This window comes from Coregonus clupeaformis, chromosome 7 (genome assembly GCF_020615455.1).
Source record: "Coregonus clupeaformis isolate EN_2021a chromosome 7, ASM2061545v1, whole genome shotgun sequence".
Classification (NCBI taxonomy): Eukaryota; Metazoa; Chordata; class Actinopteri; order Salmoniformes; family Salmonidae; genus Coregonus; species Coregonus clupeaformis.
In genome coordinates, this window is record NC_059198.1 from 11,061,868 (window position 1) to 11,089,356 (window position 27,489).

At 41.9% G+C, this 27,489-nt stretch overlaps 2 protein-coding genes across 2 annotated transcripts in view; both read left to right on the forward strand.

Annotated features, from left to right (window-relative positions):
- LOC121570345 (patched domain-containing protein 3-like) overlaps positions 1-27,081 on the forward strand; it is a 33,914-nt gene extending 6,833 nt beyond the window's left edge. The window contains exons 4-7 of the mRNA XM_045221002.1: positions 809-814; positions 2,119-2,248; positions 16,615-18,278; positions 27,049-27,081. Of these exons, the coding sequence (XP_045076937.1) occupies positions 809-814; positions 2,119-2,248; positions 16,615-18,278; positions 27,049-27,081 (1,833 nt within the window). The remainder of the gene's footprint in view (positions 1-808; positions 815-2,118; positions 2,249-16,614; positions 18,279-27,048) is intronic.
- The window catches only part of LOC121569122 (retinol dehydrogenase 12), an 86,391-nt gene that overhangs the window by 42,028 nt on the left and 16,874 nt on the right, over positions 1-27,489 (forward strand). The window lies entirely within an intron of this gene.

A 27,489-nucleotide genomic window follows, 5' to 3' on the forward strand; every position in this document is an offset into this window, starting at 1 on the left:
ATGAATATGAAAAAATTCAATTACATTTTTTATTCAAAAACCATTTCTAATTACAATAAAAAATCAATTAAAAAATCAATTAAAAATTATGAATAATTAAAACCAATTTTTATTTATATCCTATCTTACCAATTAGTGGCTATCTTACCACAACCCCTCAAATGCAAGTAGTCAACTTCAGACTACCATACCCATAAACAAAGCCTGTAACCCTACCATTACTACAATTCCCATAACCCCTTGCTCTATCAGCACCTAATTATCTTAAATTTACAGAATAATGTCAGTCCTTGATTCCCAACACAACTCCAATCAAACCCAGTGATGCACAGAGCCTCCCAAATGCAATTTTTAATGAAATAGTATTTGCCAAGCCTATGTGAAATTGTCATAACATCAAATATTTTGTAACCAGACCAGTCTCAAACCCTTTTTGACTTGATCCTCTGTCGCGTCACGTGACGTGTACGTCAGCACCCCCTCTCTCTCTCTCTCTCTCTCTCCTGTCGTATCGTCCTATTGCTCCACTCATATGACAGAAGAACAGAGACACAGGAAAAGATTTTAGTAGTTAATGCAATACTGAGTTACTTCAACCATATTCAATATTCCCCCACTCATATTCGCTCTAAGACTAAACTCAGGACTAAATAGATTGCTCAAAAACATTTTTATTTACTTTTTATTTATTTTAATCCGTCATTTAATTTAATTCATTATACTCCGTCAACATATATTTAATGTATAAATTCACTACATCTCAACAAATAGTTTCATGTTCAAACACCAGCCGCTTTAAAACTATAAGATTCGTGTTAAAATCTCTCCTCTTTGTTCCCTCGTCTGTGTCTCCCTGTCTCCCCCTGCAGTGTAACAGATGTGTTGTTTAGTAAAATCCCACGCATGCGCGATACATTCAAAAATACTTTTTCACCGTGGAAGGGAGATTCTTAGATCTCTCCCCAACCCAAATAGACGGTTAACAGTCCTGCTGTACCTCCGTTTCCCCTCATAGTCAAACAACATTTAACAGCGCTCACAAAACATAGAACCGAAATTCCACATACAAACATAATTTAAGAGGCTTTATTCCCATCGCAGTGGACCTCTACGGTCACATGTTAGCATGCAGCATATTAGCATTTAGCCTTAGCCTGTATGCACCATGTAGCATGAAAACAATGCACCCGACATTGCGTCTTTAATTACTTTTTCCTTTTTCCTAACTTTAGGCTGCCGTGAGTTCTGGATATTTTTATGAGCGGTCCCCCCCAAGCAGATATCCCGTCGGACAGAAGATGGGCAAGCAACCCCCACTAAATCTACAACCAAACCCCAGTCTAAGACTGACCTGAAACCCATAACGCGTTACCAGGATTTTATGGCCCACCATGCGGTCGCCTCGTTGAGGGCTTATCAAATCCTGCAATGTCCTAACTTGTATACATATCTTGGCCCCGATTGTTCTTGACTTACTATTCAAGCAACACATCTCTATAAACAATCCATAAGCTCTACCCACTTTTGCGCTGGTTAAATTTTTTTATAATGATTAGCCAGACCCCCAGTTATCAGCAATAACGCCACACGAGGCACGGTCGTATGGTACATTTCTCCAGTGTACAATCACATAGCATCCAAACCAACAACCTGTGAGGAAAACTCACCCTTTTCTGGCACTTCAGACCGAGTTAGCTTGGCGGCTACGAATGAGCAAAGGAGAGATGCAGACCAGCCCCACGTTGGGCGCCATTTGTCGTATCGGGTGAATGGTGGCAATTATTGCTGATAAACAAAGGAGTCCGCTCATACTGAACTTTGATCATAAGGTTTATTCAGATCACAAGCTTTCAGCATAAGTTACAGGTGACATGCCCACCCGGAGAGCGACGCCTCAGAATGGCCGCTCTGCCTTCTTCTTCGTTTAGCCCCTACTTATAAACAATGCAAAAAGATGCTCCCTCTTCTGGCCAATCACCAGTCTCCCCTGTCTACAACACACTTCCTGTCTGTTGTATGTGGCGTTACACTAAAACATTCCCTCTTGATACTAAAATTAACGTCCTCTCTGGTTCCACTTAAAACATTTAACAAAGGCATAATCCTAATACATGACAGAACAAGGTGTGGGTGGCAACCTTTGGTGTTCTCTCATCTGGTATGGCAGTGCTGTCCAGTTTTGGGTTGTTGCTGTACTGTGGGATGCCCTTCGCTATGACTGTGGCAACAGCTCCATTCCTGATTCTGGGTAAGCTTACAAATTGTTATACAATAAACCCAGTGCTTAATTTGAGCCGGATCCTGCCGGAACAGGATCCGGTGTGGTGAAACTGAGGATTTGTCGCCACAGATGGTTTGTTTACATAGCTGGTTAGGAAAACTAATGTAGCAGGTAAGGATAATTAACGTGGCAGGTTAGGTGAATTAACGTGGTAGGTTAGGAGAACTAACGCAGCAAGTTAGGTGAATTAACGTAGCAGGTTAGGAGAATTAGGTTAAGGTTAGGAAAAAGGTTAGGCTTAGCTAGAATGCTACAGTTGTCAACGATGCGACCACTAGACAGAGCTGTAAGCCTACTCCATCTAGCCACAATGGTAGAAACGTAAACAAACCATCTGTGGTACAAATCATCTATCATAACATCGGCTCGGGCTTATGGTTTGCGCAACATCGTAGCTAGCCTATGTTAAATTGAGACCAACTCGTAGTCGTTGCTGTGTTGAGAGAGAGAAGCGTGCCTGTGTCTCTCACAGAACTAGAATGAGATTAACTTTCTATGATCTCTCTCCCTCTCTCTGCTCTGATAGACATGAGTCTGCAATTTATATTTCTCCAGTGTAGCACTTCATCATTTATTTCCTTATAGAATCATAGCCATGGGAAGTGTGCTGGAAGTGCTGCAGCACCCCTGATCAATTTAAATACATTTGCCAAAGTTATAGAATTACTGCTGTCTGTTCAGAAAGAAATGAAAAAATTCAGAATACTACTAATACTACAGAGTAATACTAGTAGTGTTAATAGTAGTACAATAGTAGTAATACGAATAATACTAATAATAATAACAATAGTAGTAATACTAGTAATACTACAGAGTACTTCAAGATGGCGTAGCAGTGCGGTTGTGTTTTCTGTAGTGTCCTCATGTAAATAGCCTGTTTTTTGTTGTTTTTTGTCTTTTTCGTATATATTTCTCAATCTCACTTTCCATCCTTTAACTAAATATACTTTCCTGCAACCCGCCTCACCCAATGTGGAACGGATTCTATTATTTCTTCATACATTTTTATCCAGAACCTCTGGCTGAAACTAGCCAGCTAGCCAGCTAACTAGCTACTTGCTATTAGCCACCGTTAGCGGTCTTCACCATTGTCCGTGGCAATGGCCTGCACTACCTACCAGCCAGCTCTAGCCTGGACAATTATCTGCCAGTCTGCACAGTCTGCACATCGCGCTATCGAGCCAGAGCATATCGGATTTTCTGCCGGAATCACTGAATCACTGGACCTTAACACCGGATCATCGCAACTAGCTAGCTGCAACCAAATGGCTGTTGTTGTTGTTGGCTAATCACCACTGTCCTGAAGCTAACCCCAGTTAGCCTTGAGCTAGCCTCGAGCCAGGCCCATCTCCCGGCTATCTACCTCTCTGTCAACTGGACGGGACCTCCTAGTGTTGACACGGAGCCCCGCCGATCCATCACGACTGGTCTGCCGACGTAATCATCTGATGTAGTTTCAACAGGCTTCCCGTTGCGACGACCACGAAGATCCATCTGCTAGCCCCGGCCCGCTAGCACACGCAATCAACAGCCGTGCCTCCAGCTCGCCTGTAGCGTAGCAGCCACTGAACTGCTCCCGGACTTACTTATTGCTGTTCACTGGACCTTATGATCACTCAGCTACACAGCTGATGCCTGCTGGACTGTTCCTTTATACGGTACCCCATCCTGTTTATCTGTTTAGCCTCAGCTCAAACTTTCGTCGCCATTACCAGCTGTTGTCTTAGCTCTCTCGAATAACACCTGTGACTGCTTTATGCCTCTCTCCCATGTCAATATGCCTTGCTTTTTGCTGTTTAGGTTAGTTCTAACTGTACTTTTTCAATGTAGAGCCCCCAGTCCTGCTCAACCTGTCTCAGATAGCTCCTTTGTCCCACCCCCCACACACGCAGAGACCGGCTCACTCGGTGCCTCCAGTGATGCTATCTCTTTCATCTTTACCCAACGCTTAGGTTCAGGGGCGGTGTGTTCAATAGGGCGATATGGGCGACGCACTGCCAAACGGGAAAAGGAAGGGATTTTTTTTCTAATCAATTATATCACGGCAACAGTAGTTATCAGTGTTGTAATGTCCAATCAGGCTAAAGTCGTGCTTCAAATGGCTCCCCCCCCTTTTGGGGCGATTTCAGTCAGTTTGAAAATCACCCAGAAGTCTGTCATAGACTCCCATGTAAAATCTATTTTTTTCAAATTTCAGAGCTTTCAATACAATCTCTATGGGTGTCTGAGGGCTTGCACTTACGCGCTTTCGTCATACGTAACGTAACCATGAACGTAACTAAGAAAAGAGCGGATTGTGTCTTTGAAAGAAGTTCCTTTTTGTCGGCGAACAAATGAAGATAAATTGGCAACGAAACAATTAGGACCTCCCAGACCAAATTTAATAATTCAACAGGTTTCTACTAAAGGCGGAAAGTCCTACACCCGAGGATTTTCCAAAAATTGGTACTAACGAAAAAAGAACATTGCCACTCAACTGAAAGAGGGATACAGGCTAGCTGTCCGCCGCCACAACGATGAGGTTAGTGTTGATAATCACAAGTTTACTGGAGAACTGAGACCAAGTAGAGACTTTGGACAGGGTGGATATGGTATAATAAAGGCAGTTTATTCAGAGGTAAAGATATCTGGAATCGCGTGCACGGACCCGTTCGTCAAACTCTTAGGGAGCTATACATTAAGCCCCATTACTTACCATATCAGATAAGAGAAATTGCTGCAGCTACATATATTTTACATCCTGGCCCTACATAGTTCACTATTTGCATCACTTACCAAAATATTACATGTGGTCATATATGCTTGGAAAGTGGAGATGCCATAGAACGTCAAAAAAGTAAACATTGCTGGAGACACATTGCCGTTTTGGAGAAGACATCGCGTTTGCTAGCGAAGAGATTTGTTGTGGCAAATGAACTTGGGCTGGGAATTGCCAGGAACCTCACGATTAGATATATGCATTGCGAGTCTCATGATTCTATACGTATTGCGATTCGATACTGTGATTTTATTGCGCACCATATGTCTGTTGCAGAGGGATCAGAAAGCCATGAGAACGAGTTTTGATCAGTCATGGAAATAAAAGTGCTGAAAACAAATTGGCTCCCAATGTGAAAAGATTGAGAACAAGCTATGAAGGAACAATAATGGTGTTTTGGTGCAGGTACAGCCAACTAGCGCTAAAATATTGCGATATTGTCAATACAGTATATCGTAAAGTATCACTATGTAACTCGATTTCTTTCACCCCAATCCCTCAAATTAACGGTAAATAACTGAATTGTTTGCCCCACATTTAGCTAAGATGATTAGCTAGCCAGCTAAAATGTTTTATTTAGTTAGCAGTCGCATCTACAATAGTTTACTGTCAATAACATGTCTCCAAAAATGACGTGGTGTCTCCAATTGTGTTGACATTTTACAATTGCGATGCGCATCCATGAGTATCCACTTTCTGTAGCTCAGCTGGTAGAGCACGGCGCTTGTAACGCCAAGGTAGTGGGTTCGATCCCCGGGACCACCCATACACAAAAATGTATGCACGCATGACTGTAAGTCGCTTTGGATAAAAGCGTCTGCTAAATGGCATATTATTATTATTATTATTATTATTATTATCTGAAGAGAGCCCCGAAACATTGTGTGCAGACATTTTATGCAATAAATGAAGTAGGTTGAATCTAGTAGTTCTGATCTTCTGATTGGTCCTGATGAGTTGGGCGAGGTCCCCTCCAGGCTACTGTCACTGTTGCATTGGCTCTGAGTCGGGTTCTCTGTCTTCAAATGTTCAGCCTAAGAGAGGGGATTTGTGTGTGTGTGTGTGTGTGTGTGTGTTTAACAGTGATGATGTGTGTGTGTGTGTGTGTGTGTGTGTGTGTGTGTTTAACAGTGATGATGATGTGTGTGTGTGTGTTTGTGTGTGTGTGTGTGTGTGTCCTCAGAGCAAGAACTCGTGAGTTGGAAGAACTGAGAGGCCTATGGCGTGGGTGTTGTCCTTGGCCACCTGCTGACAAGGCTGACAAGATAGGACCCTTTTGTCCATTGTTATTGGATAGGAACAGAACTTATAACCAGCTCCTGACCTAAATAGATCTTAGCACAACATTTTACTCAACATATCATATTCCATATTCACTATAACAAATATATTTACTACGACATTAGCAAGAACCGCCACATCCTCAGCCGGCTAATCCAGTGTGTGAAGTTTTGCGGAGTGTTTGAGTTAGCTTTGCGAGGCAAAGATGAAACTGAGGGCTCCACCAACCCTGGTAAGCCAACACTTTTGAGATCAGTCAATAAATGCTTCTGGTATTGACTTATATGCTGCCCCTGTCTTCATGTTGTTGCTGGACATATCTTTTTTAAAATGTGTGTAGGTCACCTAAATCATCAGAAAAATTGCCCCCCTGAGAATTTTTTCAGGAGCCGCCACTGCTTAGGTTTACCTCCACTGTACTCATATCCTTCCATATCCTTGTCTGTACATAATGCCCTGAATCTATTCTAGATAGAACTGCCAAAGGGGGCAGAGTTGCAATCTACTGTAGAGATAGCCTGCAGAGCTCTATCATACTATCCAGGTCTGTGCCCAGACAGTTTGAGCTTCTACTTCTAAAAATCCACCTTTCCAGAAATAAGTCTCTCACTGTTGCCGCTTGCTACAGACCCCCTTCAGCCCCCAGCTGTGCCCTGAACACCATATGTGAATTGATTGCCCCCCATCTATCCTCAGAGTTCGTATTGCTTGGTGACCTAAACTGGGATATGCTTAACACCCCGGCCGTCCTACAATCTAAACTAGATGCCCTCAATCTCACACAAATTACAGTATCAAGGAACCTACCAGGTACAACCCTAAATCCGTTAACATGGGCACCCTCATAGATATCATCCTGACTAATCTACCCTCTAAATACACTGCCGCTGTCTTCAACCAGGATCTCAGCGATCACTGCCTCATTGCCTGCGTCCGTAATGGGTCCGCGGTCAAACGACCACCCCTCATCACTGTCAAACGCTCCCTAAAACACTTCAGCAAGCAGGCCTTTCTAATTGACCTGGCCCGGGTATCCTGGATGGATATTGACCTCATTCCGTCAGTAGAGGATGCCTGGTTGTTCTTTAAAAGTGCTTTCCTCTCCATCTTAAATAAGCATGCCCCATTCAAAAAATTCTGAACTTAGAACAGATATAGCCCCTGGTTCACCCCCAGACTTGACTGCCCTTGACCAGCACAAAAGCATCCTGTGGCATACTGCATTAGCATCGAACAGCCCCTGCGATATGCAACTTTTCAGGGAAGTCAGGAACCAATATACACAATCAGTTAGGAAAGCAAAGGCTAACTTTTTCAAACAGAAATTTGCATCCTGTAGCACTAACTCCAAAAAGTTTTGGGACACTGTAAAGTCCATGGATAATAAGAGCACCTCCTCCCAGCTGCCCACTGCACTGAGGCTAGGAAACACTGTCACTACCGATAAATGTACGATAATCGAAAATTTCAACAAGCATTTTGCTACGGCTGGCCATGCTTTCCACCTGGCTAACCCTACCCCGGCCACCAGCTCTGCACCCTCCGCTGCAACTTGCCCATGCCCCCACCCGCATCTCCTTCACCCAAATTCAGATAGCTGATGTTCTGAAAGAGCTGCAAAATCTGGACACCTACAAATCAGCTGGGCTAGAAAATCTGGACCATTTCTTTCTAAAATTAGCTGCCGAAATTGTCGCAACCCCTATTACCAGCCTGTTGAACCTCTCTTTCGTATCGTCCGAGATCCCCAGAGATTGGAAAGCTGCCGCGGTCATCCCCCTCTTCAAAGGGGTGACACTCTAGATCCAAACTGTTACAGACCTATATCCATCCTGCCCTGCCTTTCGAAAGTATTTGAAAGCCAAGTTAACAAACAGATCAACGACCATTTCGAATCCCACCGTACCTTCTCCGCTATGCAATCTGGTTTCCGAGCTGGTCATGGGTGTACCTCAGCCACGCTCAAGGTCCTAAACGATATAATAACCGCGATCGATAAAAGACAGTACTGTGCAGCCGTCTTCATTGACCTGGCCAAGGCTTTTGACTCTGTCAATCACAGCATTCTTATTAGCAGACTAAGCCTTGGTTTCTCAAATGACTGCCTCGCCTGGTTCACCAACTACTTCTCAGATAGAGTTCAATGTGTCAAATCGGAGGGCCTGTTGTCTGGACCTCTGGCAGTCTCTATGGGGGTGCCACAGGGTTAAATTCTCGGGCCGACTCTATTCTCTGTGTATATCAATGATGTCGCTCTTGCTGCTGGTGACTCTCAGATCCACCTCTACGCAGACGACACCATTTTGTATACATCTGGCCCTTCATTGGACACTGTGTTAACAAACCTCCAAATGAGCTTTAATGCCATACAACACTCCTTCCGTGGCTTCCAACTGCTCTTAAACGCTAGTAAAACTAAATGCATGCTCTTCAATCGAATGCTGCTTACACCCGCCTGCCCGACTAGAATCACTACTCTCGGCGGGTCTGACTTAGAATATGTGGACAACTACAAATACCTAGGTGTCTGGTTAGACCGTAAACTCTCCTTCCAGACTCACATTAAGCATCTCCAATCCAAAGTTACATCTAGAATCGGCTTCCTATTTCGCAACAAAGCCTCCTTCACTCATGCTGCTAAATATGCCCTCAGAAAACGGACTCTCCTACCGATCCTTGACTTCGGCGATGTCATTTACAAAATAGCTTCCAACACTCTACTCAGCAAATTGGATGTAGTCTATCACAGTGCCATCCGTTTTGTCACCAAAGCCCCATATACTACCCACCATTGTGACCTGTACACTCTCGTTGGCTGGCCCTCACTACATATTCGTCGCCAAACCCACTGGCTCCAGGTCATCTATAAATCACTTCTAGGCAAATCCCCGCCTTATCTTAGCTCATTGGTCACCATAGCAACACCCACCCGTAGTATGCGTTCCAGCAGGTATATTTCACTGGTCAACTCCAAAGCCAACACCTCCTTTGGTCGCCATTCCTTCCAGTTCTCTGCTGCAAATTACTGGAACGAACTGCAAAAATCTCTGAAGCTGGAGACACTTATCTCCCTCACTATCTTTAAGCATCAGTTGTCAGAGCAGCTTACCGATCACTGCACCTGTACACAGCCCATCTGTAATTAGCCCACCCAACTACCTCATCCCCATATTGTTATTTACATTGTTATTTATTTTGCTCATTTGCACCCTAGTATCTCTATTTGCACATAATCTTCTGCACATCTATCACTCCAGTAATAATACTAAATTATAATTGTAATTATTTTGCACTATGGCCTATTTATTGCCTTACCTCCATAACTTACTACATTTGCACACACTGTATATATATTTTATATTGTGTTATTGACTGTACGTTTTGTTTATTCCATATGTAACTCTGTGTTGTTGTTTTTACCGCACTGCTTTGCTTTATCTTGGCCAGGTCGCAGTTGTAAATGAGAACTTGTTCTCAACTGGCTTACCTGGTTAAATAAAGGTGGGGAAAAAAAGAAAGAAAAAAATACTACTAATAGGCCTATAATTTAGCCATAGAGGAGCAATAGCTTCTTTTAAAAAATAGCCTAGCTGTGAATTGTGCGTAACCCAATCACAAGGCATAGCCTAAAGTCAGGAACGCGCTGCAAATCTGTCAGTGAACAGCATGCAGCCAAAACAGGCCTTTCGCAATATTTCAAATACAATTGCGGGAAAACACAGGTTGAAAAGCAAATGGCTCCTGCTGAAAAGAGAAGAGTCCAATCTGTCTGTAGGCTACCAAAATATTATAGCAACTTCCAAATAGGCCTATTGAGCGAACAGTAGCCTAGGTACAAAGTAAAACAAGAGGGAGATCCCACTGGGCACACACTGGTTGAATCAACGTTGCTTCAACAGGATTTGTCAACATATTGTGACGTGGAATCAACGTGGAAAATTCATTGGATTTGAAAAAAGTCATCAACCAGTACTGTTTTTGTCTCATTTCAACCAGCATTGTAAAGATTGAAATAAGGGTAAAACATCAACTTAAATACATTGACCAACCTTACTAACAGGTTGTTACATCAATCTAATTTCAACATAATCATCAGAACTATGAGTACGTTGAAATTGTGTTGAAAATTCCACAAACTTTTTCATCCTGTATATTGGGTGGTTGAAATTATATATAATGTTTGATTTGATTAGACACATTTTATTTGAATCAACGTCATTGTTTCAATGTCATGCTATCAACCTAAATAATTAGGTATATTGAAATGAAATGTGAAGCCACAATCCAATGATTTCTGCCTGAACATTGACTCCTACTGGTATAGTGGTTAGAGTGTTGGGCCAGTAACCAAAAGGTTAGAATCCCTGAGCTGACAATACTTTTATCTTGGATATTGTCTTGTATATGAAGGATGGTTGGTTGATTTCACATTTAATCTAGAAGTTATTCACATCTCCATCCCAACCAAAAATCTAAGTTGAAGAATAGTACTAAATTAAATAACATTTTGGGTTGACATGGAGATGTGAATCCAACATATTAATCTGAAAAACTGGATATTAAATTGTGAACGCAACCAAATATCAACATTTGAAAGAGATGTATCTTCCGTTTGGATAGTGTACTGTATATTATGAATAACATATATAAAAGACAATATACAGAGGTACAAGTTTATTACTATTTATACAGTGAGGGAAAAAAGTATTTGATCCCCTGCTGATTTTGTACGTTTGCCCACTGACAAAGAAATTATCAGTCTATAATTTTAATGGTAGGTTTATTTGAACAGTGAGAGACAGAATAACAACAAAAAATCCAGAAAAACGCATGTCAAAAATGTTAGAAATTGATTTGCATTTTAATGAGTATTTGACCCCCTCTCAATCAGAAATATTTCTGGCTCCCAGGTGTCTTTTATACAGGTAACAAGCTGAGATTAGGAGCACACTCTTAAAGGGAGTGCTCCTAATCTCAGCTTGTTACCTGTATAAAAGACAAATGTCCACAGAAGCAATCAATCAATCAGATTCCAAGGCTGGAATGGGCTACAAGACCATCGCCAAGTAGCTTGGTGAGAAGGTGACAACAGTTGGTGCGATTATTCGCAAATGGAAGAAACACAAAATAACTGTTAATCTCCCTCGGCCTGGGGCTCCATGCAAGATCTCACCTCGTGGAGTTGCAATGATCATGAGAACGGTGAGGAATCAGCCCAGAACTACACTGGAGGATCTTGTCAATGATCTCAAGGCAGCTGGGACCATAGTCACCAAGAAAACAATTGGTAACACACTACGCCGTGAAGGACTGAAATCCTGCAGCGCCCGCAAGGTCCCCCTGCTCAAGAAAGCACATATACAGGGCCGTCTGAAGTTTGCCAATGAACATCTGAATGATTCAGAGGAGAACTGGGTGAAAGTGTTGTGGTCAGATGAGACCAAAATCGAGCTCTTTGGCATCAACTCAACTCGCCGTGTTTGGAGGAGGAGGAATGCTGCCTATGACCCCAAGAACACCATCCCCACCGTCAAACATGGAGGTGGAAACATTATGCTTTGGGGGTGTTTTTCTGCTAAGGGGACAGGACAACTTCACTGCATCAAAGGGACGATGGACGGGGCCATGTACCAACAAATCTTGGGTGAGAACCTCCTTCCCTCAGCCAGGGCATTGAAAATGGGTCGTGGATGGGTATTCCAGCATTACAATAACCCAAAACACACGGCCAAGGCAACAAAGGAGTGGCACAAGAAGAAGCACATTAAGGTCCTGGAGTGGCCTAGCCAGACTCCAGACCTTAATCCCATAGAAAATCTGTGGAGGGAGCTGAAGGTTCGAGTTGCCAAACATCAGCCTCGAAACCTTAATGACTTGGAGAAGATCTGCAAAGAGGAGTGGAACAAAATCCCTCCTGAGATGTGTGCAAACCTGGTGGCCAACTACAAGAAACGTCTGACCTCTGATTGCCAACAAGGGTTTTGCCACCAAGTACTAAGTCATGTTTTGCAGAGGGGACAAATACTTATTTCCCTCATTTAAAATGCAAATCAATTTATAACATTTTTGACATGCGTTTTTCTGGATTTTCTTGTTGTTATTCTGTCTCTCACTGTTCAAATAAACCTACCATTAAAATTATAGACTGATCATGTCTTTGTCAATGGGCAAACGTACAAAATCAGCAGGGGATCAAATACTTTTTTCCCTCACTGTAGGGTTAATGGTAACTACTTCTAAACTTCCAATAAACCATGGACAAATTATAGTATACCTAGATTCACATTGAAATTATGGTGTCCTTTGAGCAAATCAGATGTCAATGTAGCTAGCCTACAAAAACCCAACCTCACTCCGAATTTACTGAGCTTGAGCAATTTGTTTCCCTAAGAGTTGTGCAAGATTGGTAGAATCTTATCTTATTGAAAATGATTCACAGCTGTAATGGCTGCCATTGGTGCTTCCAACGAGTATTAACTTTGGGGTGTGAAGACATACGCAATCAATATTTTTTTATTATTTTTTTATTTTATGTTGTTTAACTTTTCTATCAATTTGAAAATGTGGAGTAGGTTGTCTAGATCGGTAGGATCGCTAGAATTTTAAGACCGCAAAATGTGAAGAATGTGCAAGGAATGTGTAGACTTTCACTAGTGAATATAGGATGAAAAATATTTTTTTAAATCTATGTGTAATTTTCATCGCAATTTCAACATATACATAGTTCTGATGATTATGTTGCAATTAGATTGATGTAACAACCTGTTAGTCAGGTTAAATCAATGTATTTAAGTTGAAGTTCTACCCTAATTTCAATGTTTACAATGTTGGTTGAAATGAGATGAAAACAGTACTGGTTGATTACTTTTTTCAAATCCAATGTATTTTCCACGTTGATTCCATGTCACAATACGTTGGCAAATTACGTTGAAGCAACATTGATTTAACCAGCGTGTGCCCAGTAGGATAGGTTTTTGGCACGAGCGCATCGGTGTTCACGGGTGATTGAGCTGCGCATCATTGTGTGAGTGAGTCAGTGAAACTGGAAAGCTTTTTTAAGACTATATTTCCCTCCTCAAATTGTACAATATGTGTGTATCCACACACCTATGCATAGGCTATTGATGGATTCAAGATCAGGTCGTTTTTATTGGTCTCAGATTCTCAGTTTGTCAGTATCAAAGTAGCCTGTCATTTCGTTCATTTGTGTGGTATTAAAAAGATTCTGCAAAAGTCTCCAATCATTTAGAATTATGTAGAATTGCATGAAATGCGTTTATTAAAGGCCAATTATTTTCCCGGACACTATAGGCAAAAAATGTTCCTCATGTGTGCAATGGTGTAAAGTATTTAAGTAAAAATACTTTCAAGTACTACTTAAGTAGTTTTGGGGGGTATCTGTACATTACTTTACTATTTATATTTTTGACAACTTTCACTTTTACTTTACTACATTCCTAAAGAAAATTATATACTTTTTACTCCATACATTTTCCCTGACACCCAAAAGTACTAGTTACATTTTGAATGCTTAGCAGGACATGAAAATGGTCCAATTCACACACTTATCAAGAGAACATCCCTGGTCATCCCTACTGCCTCTGATCTGGCGGACTCACTAAACACACATGTTTCGTTTGTAAATTATGTCTGCCCCTGACTATCCGTAAAATAATAAAACAAGAAAATGGTGCCATCTGGTTTGCTTAATATAAGGAATGTGAAATTATTTATACTTTTACTTTTGATTCTTAAGTATATTTTAGCAATTACATTTACTTTTGGTACTTTATTTTATTGTTTTCTTTTTTTCGGGGGTAGATCAGCTTTAATATTGCAGATAGATTGTAACTTCCGTTAATTGTCTGCATCACTTCCAATCCCCCATATGTTTTTTTTTCTCGCATATATATATACACATACATACATATATATATATACATAGATATCCTTTAAAAATATATATATTTCGACTTAATTACTTTCCAACCCCACCATCCCCTCCCTAATTGGAGTAAACTAGTGAACAACAATGCTTAGGCCTCTACTTCATGCTTATACATACTATATACATTTTATGGACACAGTCAATAATTATATTTTGTTTGTTGTTACTCCTGAACTTCCTCCGATCATTTTCATGATGTCCATCTGGTATGCTTCTATATGCCATATCTTTCTAACTGTGCTCTTTCACAAAAGCTCACAATATATAACCTATATACTTATTATGGACACAGCATGTCTTACACTAGTTATCTTGTTGTTATTAGTTGTTGTTATTAGTCCCATCCTTCAGCTCCATTCAACACCTCCCATCTATCTCTTAACACTATCCATATTGAATTTCTATTTGCCATATATTTTTCAACTGTACTGTGATGTTTTACAAAAGTTCTGAAACTTTCTATTCTCATTGTTTCTACAGGTTGTGAATTGAAAATAAACATCTTTGCTAAAAGTATTATTATATTATTGATCGATTGACTATGACTTTTCAGATCACCCAGTAGTGCTATCTGCAGGGTCAGCTCCATGCAAATATTGCAATCCTTCAGCCATTCATGGACCTGTGTCCAGAAACAAGCTACAAATGGACAGTACCAAAAAAAATGATCTAATGATTCTGTCTCTTCACAGCCAAATCTGCAGAGCTGGGAAGATTGTATCCCCCATACAAATAACATTCTATTGGTAGCAAGAATTGTATATAATAATTTAAATTGAAAAATTCTAAGTTTTGAATCCGGCGTCGTCATAGTGTTTATGAACTGAACGCAATCAGTTCATAAACACTATGCCATGGAATCGGTACGTCAAAAATCTCTTCCCAACTATTTTGCAATCTATATGGGACGGGTGTCAATCTTTTGGTCCTTAAATGAAACTGGTAAACTTTTTTATTTATCACAATTTTCTTTAAACAATTATGTTCTTTAATGCAAGGCCGACAGACAAGTTCCACTTTCCTCTTCCATTTTTGCGGTAATGCTGCAATTATTTGGTTGTAATTTTGGGTAGAGCAGACATTTCCATATGTTTTTGTTAGCTGCATGTGCGACATAACTCCACCATTCCTACCGATAATATAATTTATGAAGATTATAACTTTTTTAAACATTTTCTCAAAAAAGAACGGTTTTTTATCAATTAGTATATTTGAGTTTAACCACAATATTTGTTGCAATATTTGTTCTGTCATTTCTGGAGGATTAAATTAAAATTGCAACCAACTTTCTATGGCTTGTTTTAGAAATAGTGATATTTGGGAGATGATTTCCTTTTCAAATACCTGAAAGTGAGGGGTTGTAATCTGAATAAAGGGAAAAAGTCCCTTCTTGAACATTGGGTGAGACAATCTTACTAGTTTGCTAGAGAACCAGTTCGGATTTAAGTATAATTTTTGTATGACTGAATGTTTTAGTGATAGGTCTAATGCTTTCATATTTAATAATTTCTGTCCTCCTAATTCATATTCATTATATAAATAGGCCCGTTTAATTTTGTCTAGCTTGCCGTTCCAAATCAAATTGAATATTTTTTTCTCATATAATTTAAAAAACTGTTCGCTAGGCATAGGCAAGACCATAAGCAAATAGGTAAACTGGGACAACACCAAAGAGTTAATCAGGGTGATTTTTCCACAAATAGACAGGTATTTACCTTTCCATGGTAGCAAGATTTTATCTATTTTTGCTAACTTACTATTAAATTTTTTTGGAGTGAGATCATTTATTTCATTTGGGATATGTATTCCGAGTATATCCACATCACCATCAGACAATTTTATTGGTAAACTACATGGTAATGTAAATTTTTAATTTTTTAGTGATCCAATACGTAATATAGTACATTTATCATAATTTGGTTGTAATCCAGAGAGGTTAGAAAATGTATCTAGATCCTCTATGAGGCTTTTGGTACTTAAACATATTTAAAACCAAATACTTTTAGACTTTTACTTAAGTAGTATTTTACTGGGTGACTTTCACTTTTACTTGAGTCATTTTCTATTAAGGTATCTTTATTTTTACTCAAGTATGACAATTGGGCACTTTTTCCACCACTGGATGTGTGAAACTTCTGTAAGCGCCTCTACTCTACTGCTCTATACGAAAATGCGATGATATCCATGCAATGCTTTATTATACAACAAATTTATAATTATGCGTTCCGGTCCCTCACTATTTGTTCCGGCACCTCCCGATTGACCTGTACTCTGATGTGATCACAGGAATGAACACAGGTATAAACTAGGTCTGACATTTTATAAAAGAGTGCATTTTCTCGACAGGAATTGGTGTTGACGACATGTTCATCATGATTTCCTGCTGGCAGCAGACTCAGGTTCATGACAACGTAGAGGACCGTATGGCAGCTACATACAAAGATGCAGCTGTCTCGATCACCATCACAACACTAACTGATGCCCTGGCCTTCTATATTGGTCTGTTAACTCCCTTTGGTTCCGTACAATCCTTTTGTATGTATACTGGCACAGCTGTCCTGTTCTGCTACTTGTACAATATTACCTTCTTTGGTGCATTTCTGGCACTGAATGGAAGACGTGAAAAGGGCAACAGACACTGGCTGACATGCATGAAGGTTCCAGAACCAGAGGAGAACACTAAAAAGTACAACCTCTGTAGTATAGGGGGAGCTTATGATCATAAAACGGGAAAAGAGGAACCTATGCCCATTAACAACTTCTTTAAGATGTACTATGGGCCATTTCTAACAAATACTTGGACCAAGGTGTTTGTGATCCTGCTCTATGCTGGATATTTGGGCTCAAGTATCTATGGTTGCTTCCAAATCCAAGAAGGTATAGACCTTAAAAACCTAGCAGCTGATAGCTCATATGTAGGTAGCTATTACGATAATGAGGATCAATACTTTTCAGAGTATGGTCCAAATGTTATGGTTGTTGTGACTGACAGTGAGTTTCAATATTGGGACGAAACTGCTCGAAAGCGTCTTGATACTTGTCTCAGAAGTTTTGAGAGTCTAACGTTGGCTGGTCAATCATTGGTTGCTAAAGATATGACCCTTTCTTGGCTTAATGAATATGTAAAAGCGGGTGTAGTTTCAAATCCAAATAACGAAACCATTTTCATGGATAGTTTACCTACATTTTTACAACAATCAGGTTTCACACAAGATGTGAATATTTCAAACAAAGTCATAATTGCCTCACGTTTGTTTATTCAGACAATCAACGTCAGGACAGCTGTTGATGAAAAGAACATGTTGAATAAGCTTCGAGAGACAGCTAATGGTTGTCCAGAAAAGTTGGTTGTTTACCACCCTGCTTTCATATACTTTGACCAGTATGCAGTCATTGTTAGTAATACCATCCAAAACATTGTAGTTGCCACTCTTGCTATGCTGGTGATCTCCCTCATGTTGATCCCCAACCCCATATGTTCTCTGTGGGTGACCTTTGCCATTGCCTCTGTCATAGTGGGTGTTGCTGGTTTCATGGCATTATGGGATGTCAATCTAGACTCTGTATCCATGATCAATCTTGTCATCTGCATTGGTTTCTCAGTGGATTTTTCTGCTCACATTTCCTATGCTTTTGTCTCTAGCAAAGAGCCGGCAGCTAATAAAAAGGCTGTAGATGCTGTCTATCACTTGGGATATCCCATCTTACAGGGAGCTGTGTCTACTATTTTAGGAGTGGTGGTGCTGTCTGCTGCTGAGAGCTACATCTTCAGAACCTTCTTTAAGATCATGTTCTTGGTCATTTTGTTTGGGGCAGTCCATGGTATAGTGTTTATCCCAGTGTTTCTGACCTTCTTTGGAATCTGCGGAGGCAAAGTCAGTGATAAAAAAGATGTAGATGGTAGGTCTAACACCTTGTCTCAAAGAGGTCACATGTGGGTCACCCAAACCACAGGGGATTTCAACATGAAGAATGTGCATGAATTAAGGGCTGTAGCAGCTAATTCAAATGTATGTTCAATCAGTTCTAACCAACATTATTCTTCACATCGTGCTAACGGAAAAACTAATAGTGCTTATGAAAACATTGAAGACTGCCCCTAAAAAGGTTGTCTTGAGGCCAGATTTACAAGGCATTTCCACTGTACCCGTTTTTTTTGTTTTTATGGAATTAATTAAATATTAAAAGGTAGAACAAACGGATTAAAAACTGTGCAAATAACGTTTACGAGAGGGAACAACCCATTATGGTCAAGTGTAAATGAACACACATTCATGTTTTAGCTTTGTTTTATTTCATTCAGCTCTATGCAGTTGGGGCAAGTACAGTAGTTGTAAAGTGATGGAATGAATCTACAAAATAACCAATTATAAATGACATATCAATCATTGATGATTTATTGTGTTTCAAATACCTAAATCATTGCACAAAATGTCCACATACAGTAAATATCAATTGAAAAGGTAGGGAATATTTTCACTGTTTCTGTCATTCGTTTTGTTTCATGTAGAAGTACTCTAACATAAAATCAAATGTTAATTTGTTCATTTTGTGAAATTTCATTTTTATTTAGTTGACTCTAATTGTGAAATCTTGTCATCATTGTAATACGTTTAAGGATAAAGATGTTTTTTGTTGTGTTTTTAATAAATAAATGAAGGAAATCCTCATTCTATGTTTATTCTTTTCCTGCATTAGATACATTTAGGTAGCAAGAATGACTAAAGTCTTCTCAGTGACAGCCAACATCCACACCATATGGCCTATACATTAGATGCAAATGCAGAATAATTTCATACATTTTAAATAAAAGTATTGACTATTAGGCCTTTTTTTAAGGTAGTTACTTCCACACTTTCTTTAAAATGTGTAGGGAGGACAACATTTTTGTTTTTTAACTAAACAAATTGTTAATCAAGTAAGTACAAGTCTCGCAAGTTAGTCAGCATACCACAGCAGATCAAGACAGTTCACTCCAAAATCAAAGTTTGTCAGATGTTTTCAGACATCTGCAAAAGTGGTGCTAAAATTAAGCCATGCCCAAGGCCATCTGTTGTACAGTGTATTCAATACATTTATACAATACAACATACAATACAACATTAATGAAAACGTTAGTAGTAGCTGTTGTGTCCTATGACATTTTCAATCTCTTCCTAGCTCAGGCCTCTATACCCACCTGCTTCAAGATGTCCACTATCATCCCGTGCCCAAGAAAGGGAAAGTAACTGAACTGAATGACTACCGACCAGTAGCACTCACTTCCGTCATCATGAAGTGCTTCGAGAGGCTAGTCAAAGACCATATCACCTCCTCCCTCCCCGACATACTCAACCCTCTCCAATTCGCCTACCGCCCTGACAGATCCACGGACGACGCAATTTCCATTGCACTGCACACTGCCCTTACCCACCTGGACAAAAGGAATGCATATGTGAGGATGCTGTTCATCGACTACAGCTCGGCCTTCAATACCATAGTGCCCTATAAGCTCATTACAAAGCTCACAGCCCTGGGTCTGAACTCCTCCCTATGCAACTGGGTCCTGGACTTCCTGACAGGCCGCCCGAGGTGGTGAAGGTAGGCAACACTACCTCCTCGACACTGATCCTCAACACAGGGGCCCCACAAGGGTGCGTCCTCAGTTCCCTCCTGTATTCTCTGTATATCCACGACTGCGTGGCCTCACACAGTTCCAACTCCATCGTCAAGTTCGCTGACGACACAACAGTAGTAGGCCTGATCACCAACAACGACGAGACAGCCTACAGGGAGGAGGTGGGCCCTCTGACAGCGTGGTGCCAGGTAAACAACCTCTCCCTCAACATTAGCAAAACAAAGGATCTGATTGTGGACTTGAGGAGGAACCAGGCTGGACACGCCCCCATCCTCATCAACGTGGCCGCCGTGGAGACGGTCAATAACTTCAAATTCCTCGGCGTACACATCTCAGAGAAGCTAAAATGGTCTCATCACACAGACACCGTAGTGAAGAAGGCACGACAGCGACTCTTCAACCTTAGGATGCTGAAGAAATGTAGCCTGTCCCCGAGGGCCCTCACAGTGTTTTACAGGAGCACCATCGAGAGCATACTGTCGGGCTGCATCACAGCCTGGTACGGCAACTCCACCACCACGGACCGCAAGGCTCTTCAGAGGGTGATACGTGCAGCCGAACGCACCATTGGGTGCACACTCCCTGCCCTCCAGGACACCTACAACACCAGGTATCGGAAGAAAGGCCAAGAAGATCATCAGGGACCCCAGCCACCCAAGCTATGCCCTGTTCTCCCGCTTCAATCACTCAGACGCGGGCAGTACAGGAGCATCATGGCAAAAACTGAAAGACTGGCCAATAGTTTCTCCTCATGCTGCTGCTCCCCCTATGGTCATTCCACCCCAACCCCTCAACAGTCTTTACTCTGCCTCCACCACAATGGACATGTATTTATTAATCACTGCCACAGTTGTTATTATGTACAGTATATAGTGCTATTTCTATAGTTTTTATTACCATTTTCATTATTTTATTTCACTAGTCCTGCATGTTGGAGCTCGAAGCCTAAGATTTTCACTGTACCCTGCAATCACACCTGCAACCCTGTACATGTGACTATTAAACTATCTGAATCTGAATCTGATTCTGACATACAATTTCCTGTTTTTAGTCTGTGCTCATCTTTTCCATTCATTTGGGTTTGAGGCATATTGATGAATCTACACACAACCAATATTTGTGGTCATCTGACAAAAACATCAGAATTTTTTTGGGGGGTTCAAAATTACAGAAAACAAATATTCCTTGTAACTTGTAGTTAGAGAAACTGAAGTTAGGGTTACATTTTTTTGTGTGTGAAATAGGAGAGTAATGAAGCATAACAAATATGACAAAGTACCCTCTGCTCGCTCCGTATAATATGTTTTGTCTTTGACTAAATGCAATCAACTTCCTAGGTTTTGGCCTTTCTAGGGAGTTTTTCCTAGCCACCGTGCTTCTACACCTGCATTACTAGCTGTTTGGGGTTTTAGGCTGGGTTTCTGTAAAGCACTTCGAGATATTAGCTGATGTAAGAAGGGCTATATAAAATAAAATTGATTGATTGATTATGTCACGAATGTGGCTTCACAGCAAAGTAACTTGCAATTTGGACAATGACAATCAGGCCACTACTTATAGAATATAAATCCTATATTGACTCATAGAAATACAACATTTACCCAAATCTGAAAATGATTCCAACGCCCCACGTTGCAGCATCATATCACTTTCCATGTGTTTCCTATAAATGCTTATCCTTATTGCCTTTGCATTGATTTCATGAGATTGTGGGTCAATGTAGAGATTACTAGCATAAACCTACATGTCTAGATTTTATAATTTGTATTAATTACATCAAGACACTGGGAAATGGAGGGATACATAAAACACTTGGTTAAGGATGTTACACTTGTTGTACATCCTCTAAAGACATCAAACCAACAATGATTCACTAAGGACAAGGACCTCATGTACTTAAGTAGTTTTTGGTATCTGTACTTTACTATTTTTGACAACTTTTCCTTTTACTTCACTGAATTCCTAAAGAAAATAATGTACTTTTTACTCCATACATTTTCCCTGACACCCAAAAGTACTTGTTACATTTTGAATGCTTAGCAGGACAAGAAAATGTTCCAATTCCCTAAACACAAATGCTTTCTTTGTAAATTATGTCTGAGTGTAGGAGTGTGCCCCTGGCTATCCGTAAATTAAATGTAAAAAACAAGAAAATCATGCCGTCTGGTTTGCTTAATATAAGGAATTTGAAATGATTTATACTGTACTTTTACTTTTAATACTTAAGCACATTTTACCAATTACATTTACTTTTGATACTTAAGTATATTTAAAACCAAATACTTTTAGACTTTTACTCAAGTAGTATTTTACTGGGTGACTTTCACGTTTACTTGATTCATTTTCTATTAACGTATCTTTACATTTACTCAAGTATAACAATTGGGTACTTTTTCCACCGCTGACCATATCTTTAAACAAGTCAAAGGATGTGCCATGGGAGCTTGCTACAGCCCTTCCTACACTGGCTTGTACTTAGGTAAATGTGAAAATGACTTCATTTCGGATCCTTCTACAAACCAGTTCTTTGACCGGATTATATGGTGGGAACGCTATTTTGATGACGTTTTCCTGTTCTGGTCTGGCTCAGAAGATGAACTTATTTCCTTCCACCAATACCTTAACAGCATTAACCCTAACATCAAACTAACTATGGAGTACAGCAAGGATAACATTCATTTTTTGGACCTTGACATCAGTAAAAATGACAAATGTTGTTTGCACACATAAATCTTTAGGAAGCCTACAGAAGGGAATATCATTCTGAGGGCAGACATCTTCCACCCCAAAAGGCTAAAAGAGAACACTCCATATGACCAATTCCAAAGAGTATGCAGAATTTGCGATCAGGAAACAGACTACAGTGTCAAATCTGCTGAATTGGAGAATCGCTTCTTGAACCGGGGATACAGCGCTCAGGTCCTGAAAGATGCAGGTATAAGGGCTTGACGACTTGACAGAGAGAACTTGTTGCGAAGGGGAGCGCCTCGTGATGCACCAGAGAGAGTGTACTTTGTTAGAAAATACTGCACTTAAGCAAGGAACATTAAAATAATAATTAACAAGAATTGGGGAATCATCCAAAGTGATAAGCTACTGCGTGAAGTCTTCCCAGAGCCACCAGTCATAAGCTTTAAGATGTAAGATGTCCTACCCTAAATGACAAATTAGTCCACAGCTATCTTCCTGGTGACTCTCAAAAAAACGTGTCTAGACCACAAACCCAGGGGCTATTTTAAATGCAACCAGTGCAAACATTGCAGAAATATTGCACAGAAAAGTATTTTGTTGACACAGCTTCTAAAACGGAGTATCAAGTCAAGCATTTCATTAACTGCAAAACCCCACTCATGTCATCTACAGATTGGAATGTCCACAGTGCAAGGTGTTCTACATTGGATGGACAAAGAGACGCCTTTAAGACCGCTTAGCGGATCACAAGTACACCATTCGGGCAGGCAATGAAGACTACTCCATGGCAAGGCACTACAAGTCTTTACACCATGGCGACCCTGCCTCCCTACAAGCTATGGGTATTGATCATTTTCCGGCCTCAATTAGAAAAGGGGACCGTCTTAAACAGCTAAACCAAAGGGAACGTTCTTGGATTTACAAACTACAGGCCACTAAGTACCCTAGTTTAAATGAAGATATGGATTTCTCACCTTTCCTGTAGGGTTGTGAGAGGTCCCTTTTCTGTCATATTTCTCTATTGCCCTCAGCTATGTTTAGACTGCTGTGGTCCATGTTTGCTGTGATCTAGTGTACTTTAAAATAGATGGCTCTCCTATTCTTACCACTTTGCCCAGTCATATTCAAGGTTAGAACTACTTTTCTAGGGGTTCTTATGCTTTGAGCCTTGATTTGCATTTTGATAACATGTCTACAGTATTTCACTTATTTTTTTATTTAGTAGTGTTTACCCCTTTTTCTCCCCAATTGGTAGTTACAGTCTTGTTCCATCGCTGTAACTCCCGTACGGACTCGGGAGAGGTGAAGGTCGAGAGCCATGCGTCCTCCGAAACACAATCCTGCCAAGCCGCACTGCTTCTTGAAACACTGCTCGCTTAACCCGGAAGCCAGCCGCACCAATGTGTTGGAGGAAACACCGTCCAGCTGGCGACCGAAGTCAGCTTGCAGGTGCCCGGCCCGCCACAAGGAGTTGCTAGAGCGTGATGGGACAAGGACATCCCAGCCGGCCAGACCCTCCCCTAACCCGGACGACGCTGGGCCAATTGTGTGCCGCCTCACGGGTCTCCCGGTCGCGGCTGGATGTGACAACAGCCTGGGATCGAACCCGGGTCTGTAGTGACGCCGCCTTAGACCGCTACACCACTCGGGAGGCCCAGTATTTCACTTTTTAATGTGTATAGTATTGCTTATCAGGGTTGATTGGAAAAAGCAGTAAAATTCCTTAAGCTCTGTGAAGTTGGTTGTTGTTCATTGCTAGACAGCCATTTTTAAGTCTTGCCATAGATTTTCCAGCTGATTTAAGTCAAAACTGTAACTAAGCCACTCAGAAACATTCAATGTCATCTTGATAAGCAACTTCAGTGTATATTTGGCCTTGTGTTTCCTGGCCATGGACCCAAAATGTCGATGTTTTGTTCCCCGAGCCACTTAGTTATCACTTTTGCCTTATGGCAAGGTGCTCCATCATGCTGGAAAAGGCATTGGTCGTCACCAAACTGTTCTTGGATGGTTGGGAGAAGTTGCTCTCGGAGGATGTGTTGGTACCATTCTTTATTCATGGCTGTGTTCTTAGGCAAAATTGTGATTGAGCCCACTGCCTTGGCTGAGAAGCAACCCCACACATAAATGGTCTCAGGATACTTTACTGTTGGCATGACACAGGACTGATGGTAGCGCTTACCTTGTCTTGTGTGTTAGGAATATGGCCCCCACAATCAGACAGCTACCTACCGTCAGGAGACCTGTGAATCCCCACCCTCGCCCTGAGAACATGTCAGACGCCAGAGGCCAACCCATTGCTTTACCTTCTATCGAACTCACACAGGGATGATCAGACAGGGTAAGGGAATCTTCGTTAAGGAGCCAACCCCCGAGCCCTAGTGGTGATCGGTTCTTTCTCCTAACTCTGTGTTTGTTCGTGAGGTGTAACTGGGTTTACCTTTTTGCAGTGTGTGACATGCACCCAGGTGGATCTCTCAGCTATTCTAATGGCAAAGGCAGTGACCAATAGGACTTGGTAGGGCCCTTCCCAACAGGCCTGCTTCCAGTTTTTCTTCTTTAGGGACTGGATGCTCACCAGTCACCCGGTTAGATAGAGTGGGTCACCTTTTCCTTTAGTTCACCTGTGGGGCACAAAACCTCTGACATACGGGTGTGGTTAATAAACTATCTTCACACATACATGTTCAGCTCTCAATTTCTATTCTTGTTGTTTTTTGTTTTTTTTAAAGTATTTTGTCCTCTCCTTCGTATATATTTATTATTTAATCCTACCATCTCCTACCATCCCCCTTTTGACACATGTTCTGCTCATGTGTCAATATTACCACCTACCTAAACAATCACTTAGGTAATATTGGTAATTCATCATCCAATTGCCATCCCTTATTTTTTTTAAAAATTTTTAGACTGTCCCTTGCTTCTTTATTGCTCCTCCCTTCCTGATCTCATTACTAAATTAATGATCTAGGTTATTGTCAGGATAAACGTGTATGCGGTGAACGAAGTCAAGCGCAGGACACCGAGAGACTGGCAGATGTACTTTACTAACAAACGTAATGAAAAGTACAAAACAACAAAACCTCCAAAACAGGGAGGAACAATAATCGCAATACACAGTCCTGCCGAAAACAAATGGAGAACAAACACACACAACAAACGAATGACAGACAGGGGTTATAAAGGGAAACCATCAACACTAATGGGAAACAGGTGTACACAAAGCAGACCAATCTAGATGATTGCTGAAACCTAGATTGGTGGCAGCTAGTACTCCGGGGACGACGAACGCCGAAGCCTGCCCGAGCAAGGAGGAGGAGCAGCCTCGGCTAAATCCGTGACAGTACCCCCCCCTTGACGCGCGGCTTCAGCCGTGCGCCGACCCCGGCCTCGGGGACGGCCAGGAGGACGCGGAGCAGGGCGAGTCGGATGACTCCGGTGGAAATCCCTCAGCATGGAGGGGTCTAGGATGTCCCTCCTAGGGACCCAGCACCGTTCCTCCGGACCGTACCCCTCCCACTCCACGAGATACTGCAGGCCCCCCATCCGACACCTCAAATCCAAGATGGAACGGACTGAGTACGCCGGAGCCCCCTCGATGTCCAATGGGGGTGGAGGAACCTCTCGTACCTCACTCTCCTGGAGTGGACCAGCTACCACCGGCCTGAGGAGAGACTCATGGAACGAGGGGTTAATGCGGTAATTAATTGGCAGTTGTAATCTATAGCATACCTCGTTCAATCTCCTCAGGATTTAAATGGCCCCACAAACCGCCGACCCAGCTTCCGGCAGGGCAGGCGAAGGAGCAGGTTTCGGGTCGAGAGCCAGACCCGAGCTCCCGGTGCATACACCGAGACCCCCAGACGTTCCATAAACGCCTTCCAGACTCTAGAGGTGAACTGGGGACCCCGATCAGACACTATATCCTCAGGCACCCCGTAGTGCCGGAAGACGTGTGTAAACAGGGCGTCAGCAGCTTGTAGGGCTGTAGGGAGACCTGGCATAGGAATGAGATGGCAGGCCTTTGAAAACCGATCCACAACGACCAAGATCGTAGTGTTCCCCTGGGAGGGGGGAAGGTCCGTGACAAAATCCACCGATAGGTGAGACCACGGCCGTTGTGGAACGGGTAGATGTCTAGGCGCCTTACACTGGGCGCACACCGAGCAGGAGGAAACATAAACCCGCACGTCCTTAGCTAAAGTGGGCCACCAGTACTTCCCACTAAGGCAGTGCCCCGTCCGACCAATACCAGGATGACCAGAGGAGGGTGACGTGGGAGCCCAATAGATCAATCGATCACGAACCTCGAGCGGCACGTACTTCCGATCCTCTGGACATTGTGGGGGAGTAGGATCGGTACGTAATGCCCGCTCGATGTCTGCATCAACCTCCCACACCACCGGTGCCACCAGACAAGACTCCGGAAGTATGGGAGTGGGCTCAATGGACCTCTCCTCTGTGTCATACAGTCAGGACAGGGCGTCCGCCTTAGTGTTCTGTGACCCTGGTCTATAGGTGAGTTTAAATACAAATCTGGTAAAGAACATGGCCCACCTTGCCTGGCCAGGGTTTAGCCTCCTCGCTGCCCGGATGTACTCCAGGTTACGATGGTCAGTCAAAATGAGAAAAGGGTGGTTAGCCCCCTCAAGCCTATGTCTCCACACCTTCAGTGCTTGGACTACAGCCAACAGCTCCCTGTCCCCCACGTCATAATTACGCTCCGCCGGACTGAGCTTCTTAGAGAAGAAGGCACAGGGGCGGAGTTTTGGTGGCGTACCCGAGCGCTGAGATAGTACAGCACCAATCCCAGCCTCGGACGCATCCACCTCAACCTGGAACGCCAAAGAGGGATCCGGATGTGCCAGCACCGGAGCCGAGGTAAACAGGTCCTTCAGATGTCTAAACGCCCT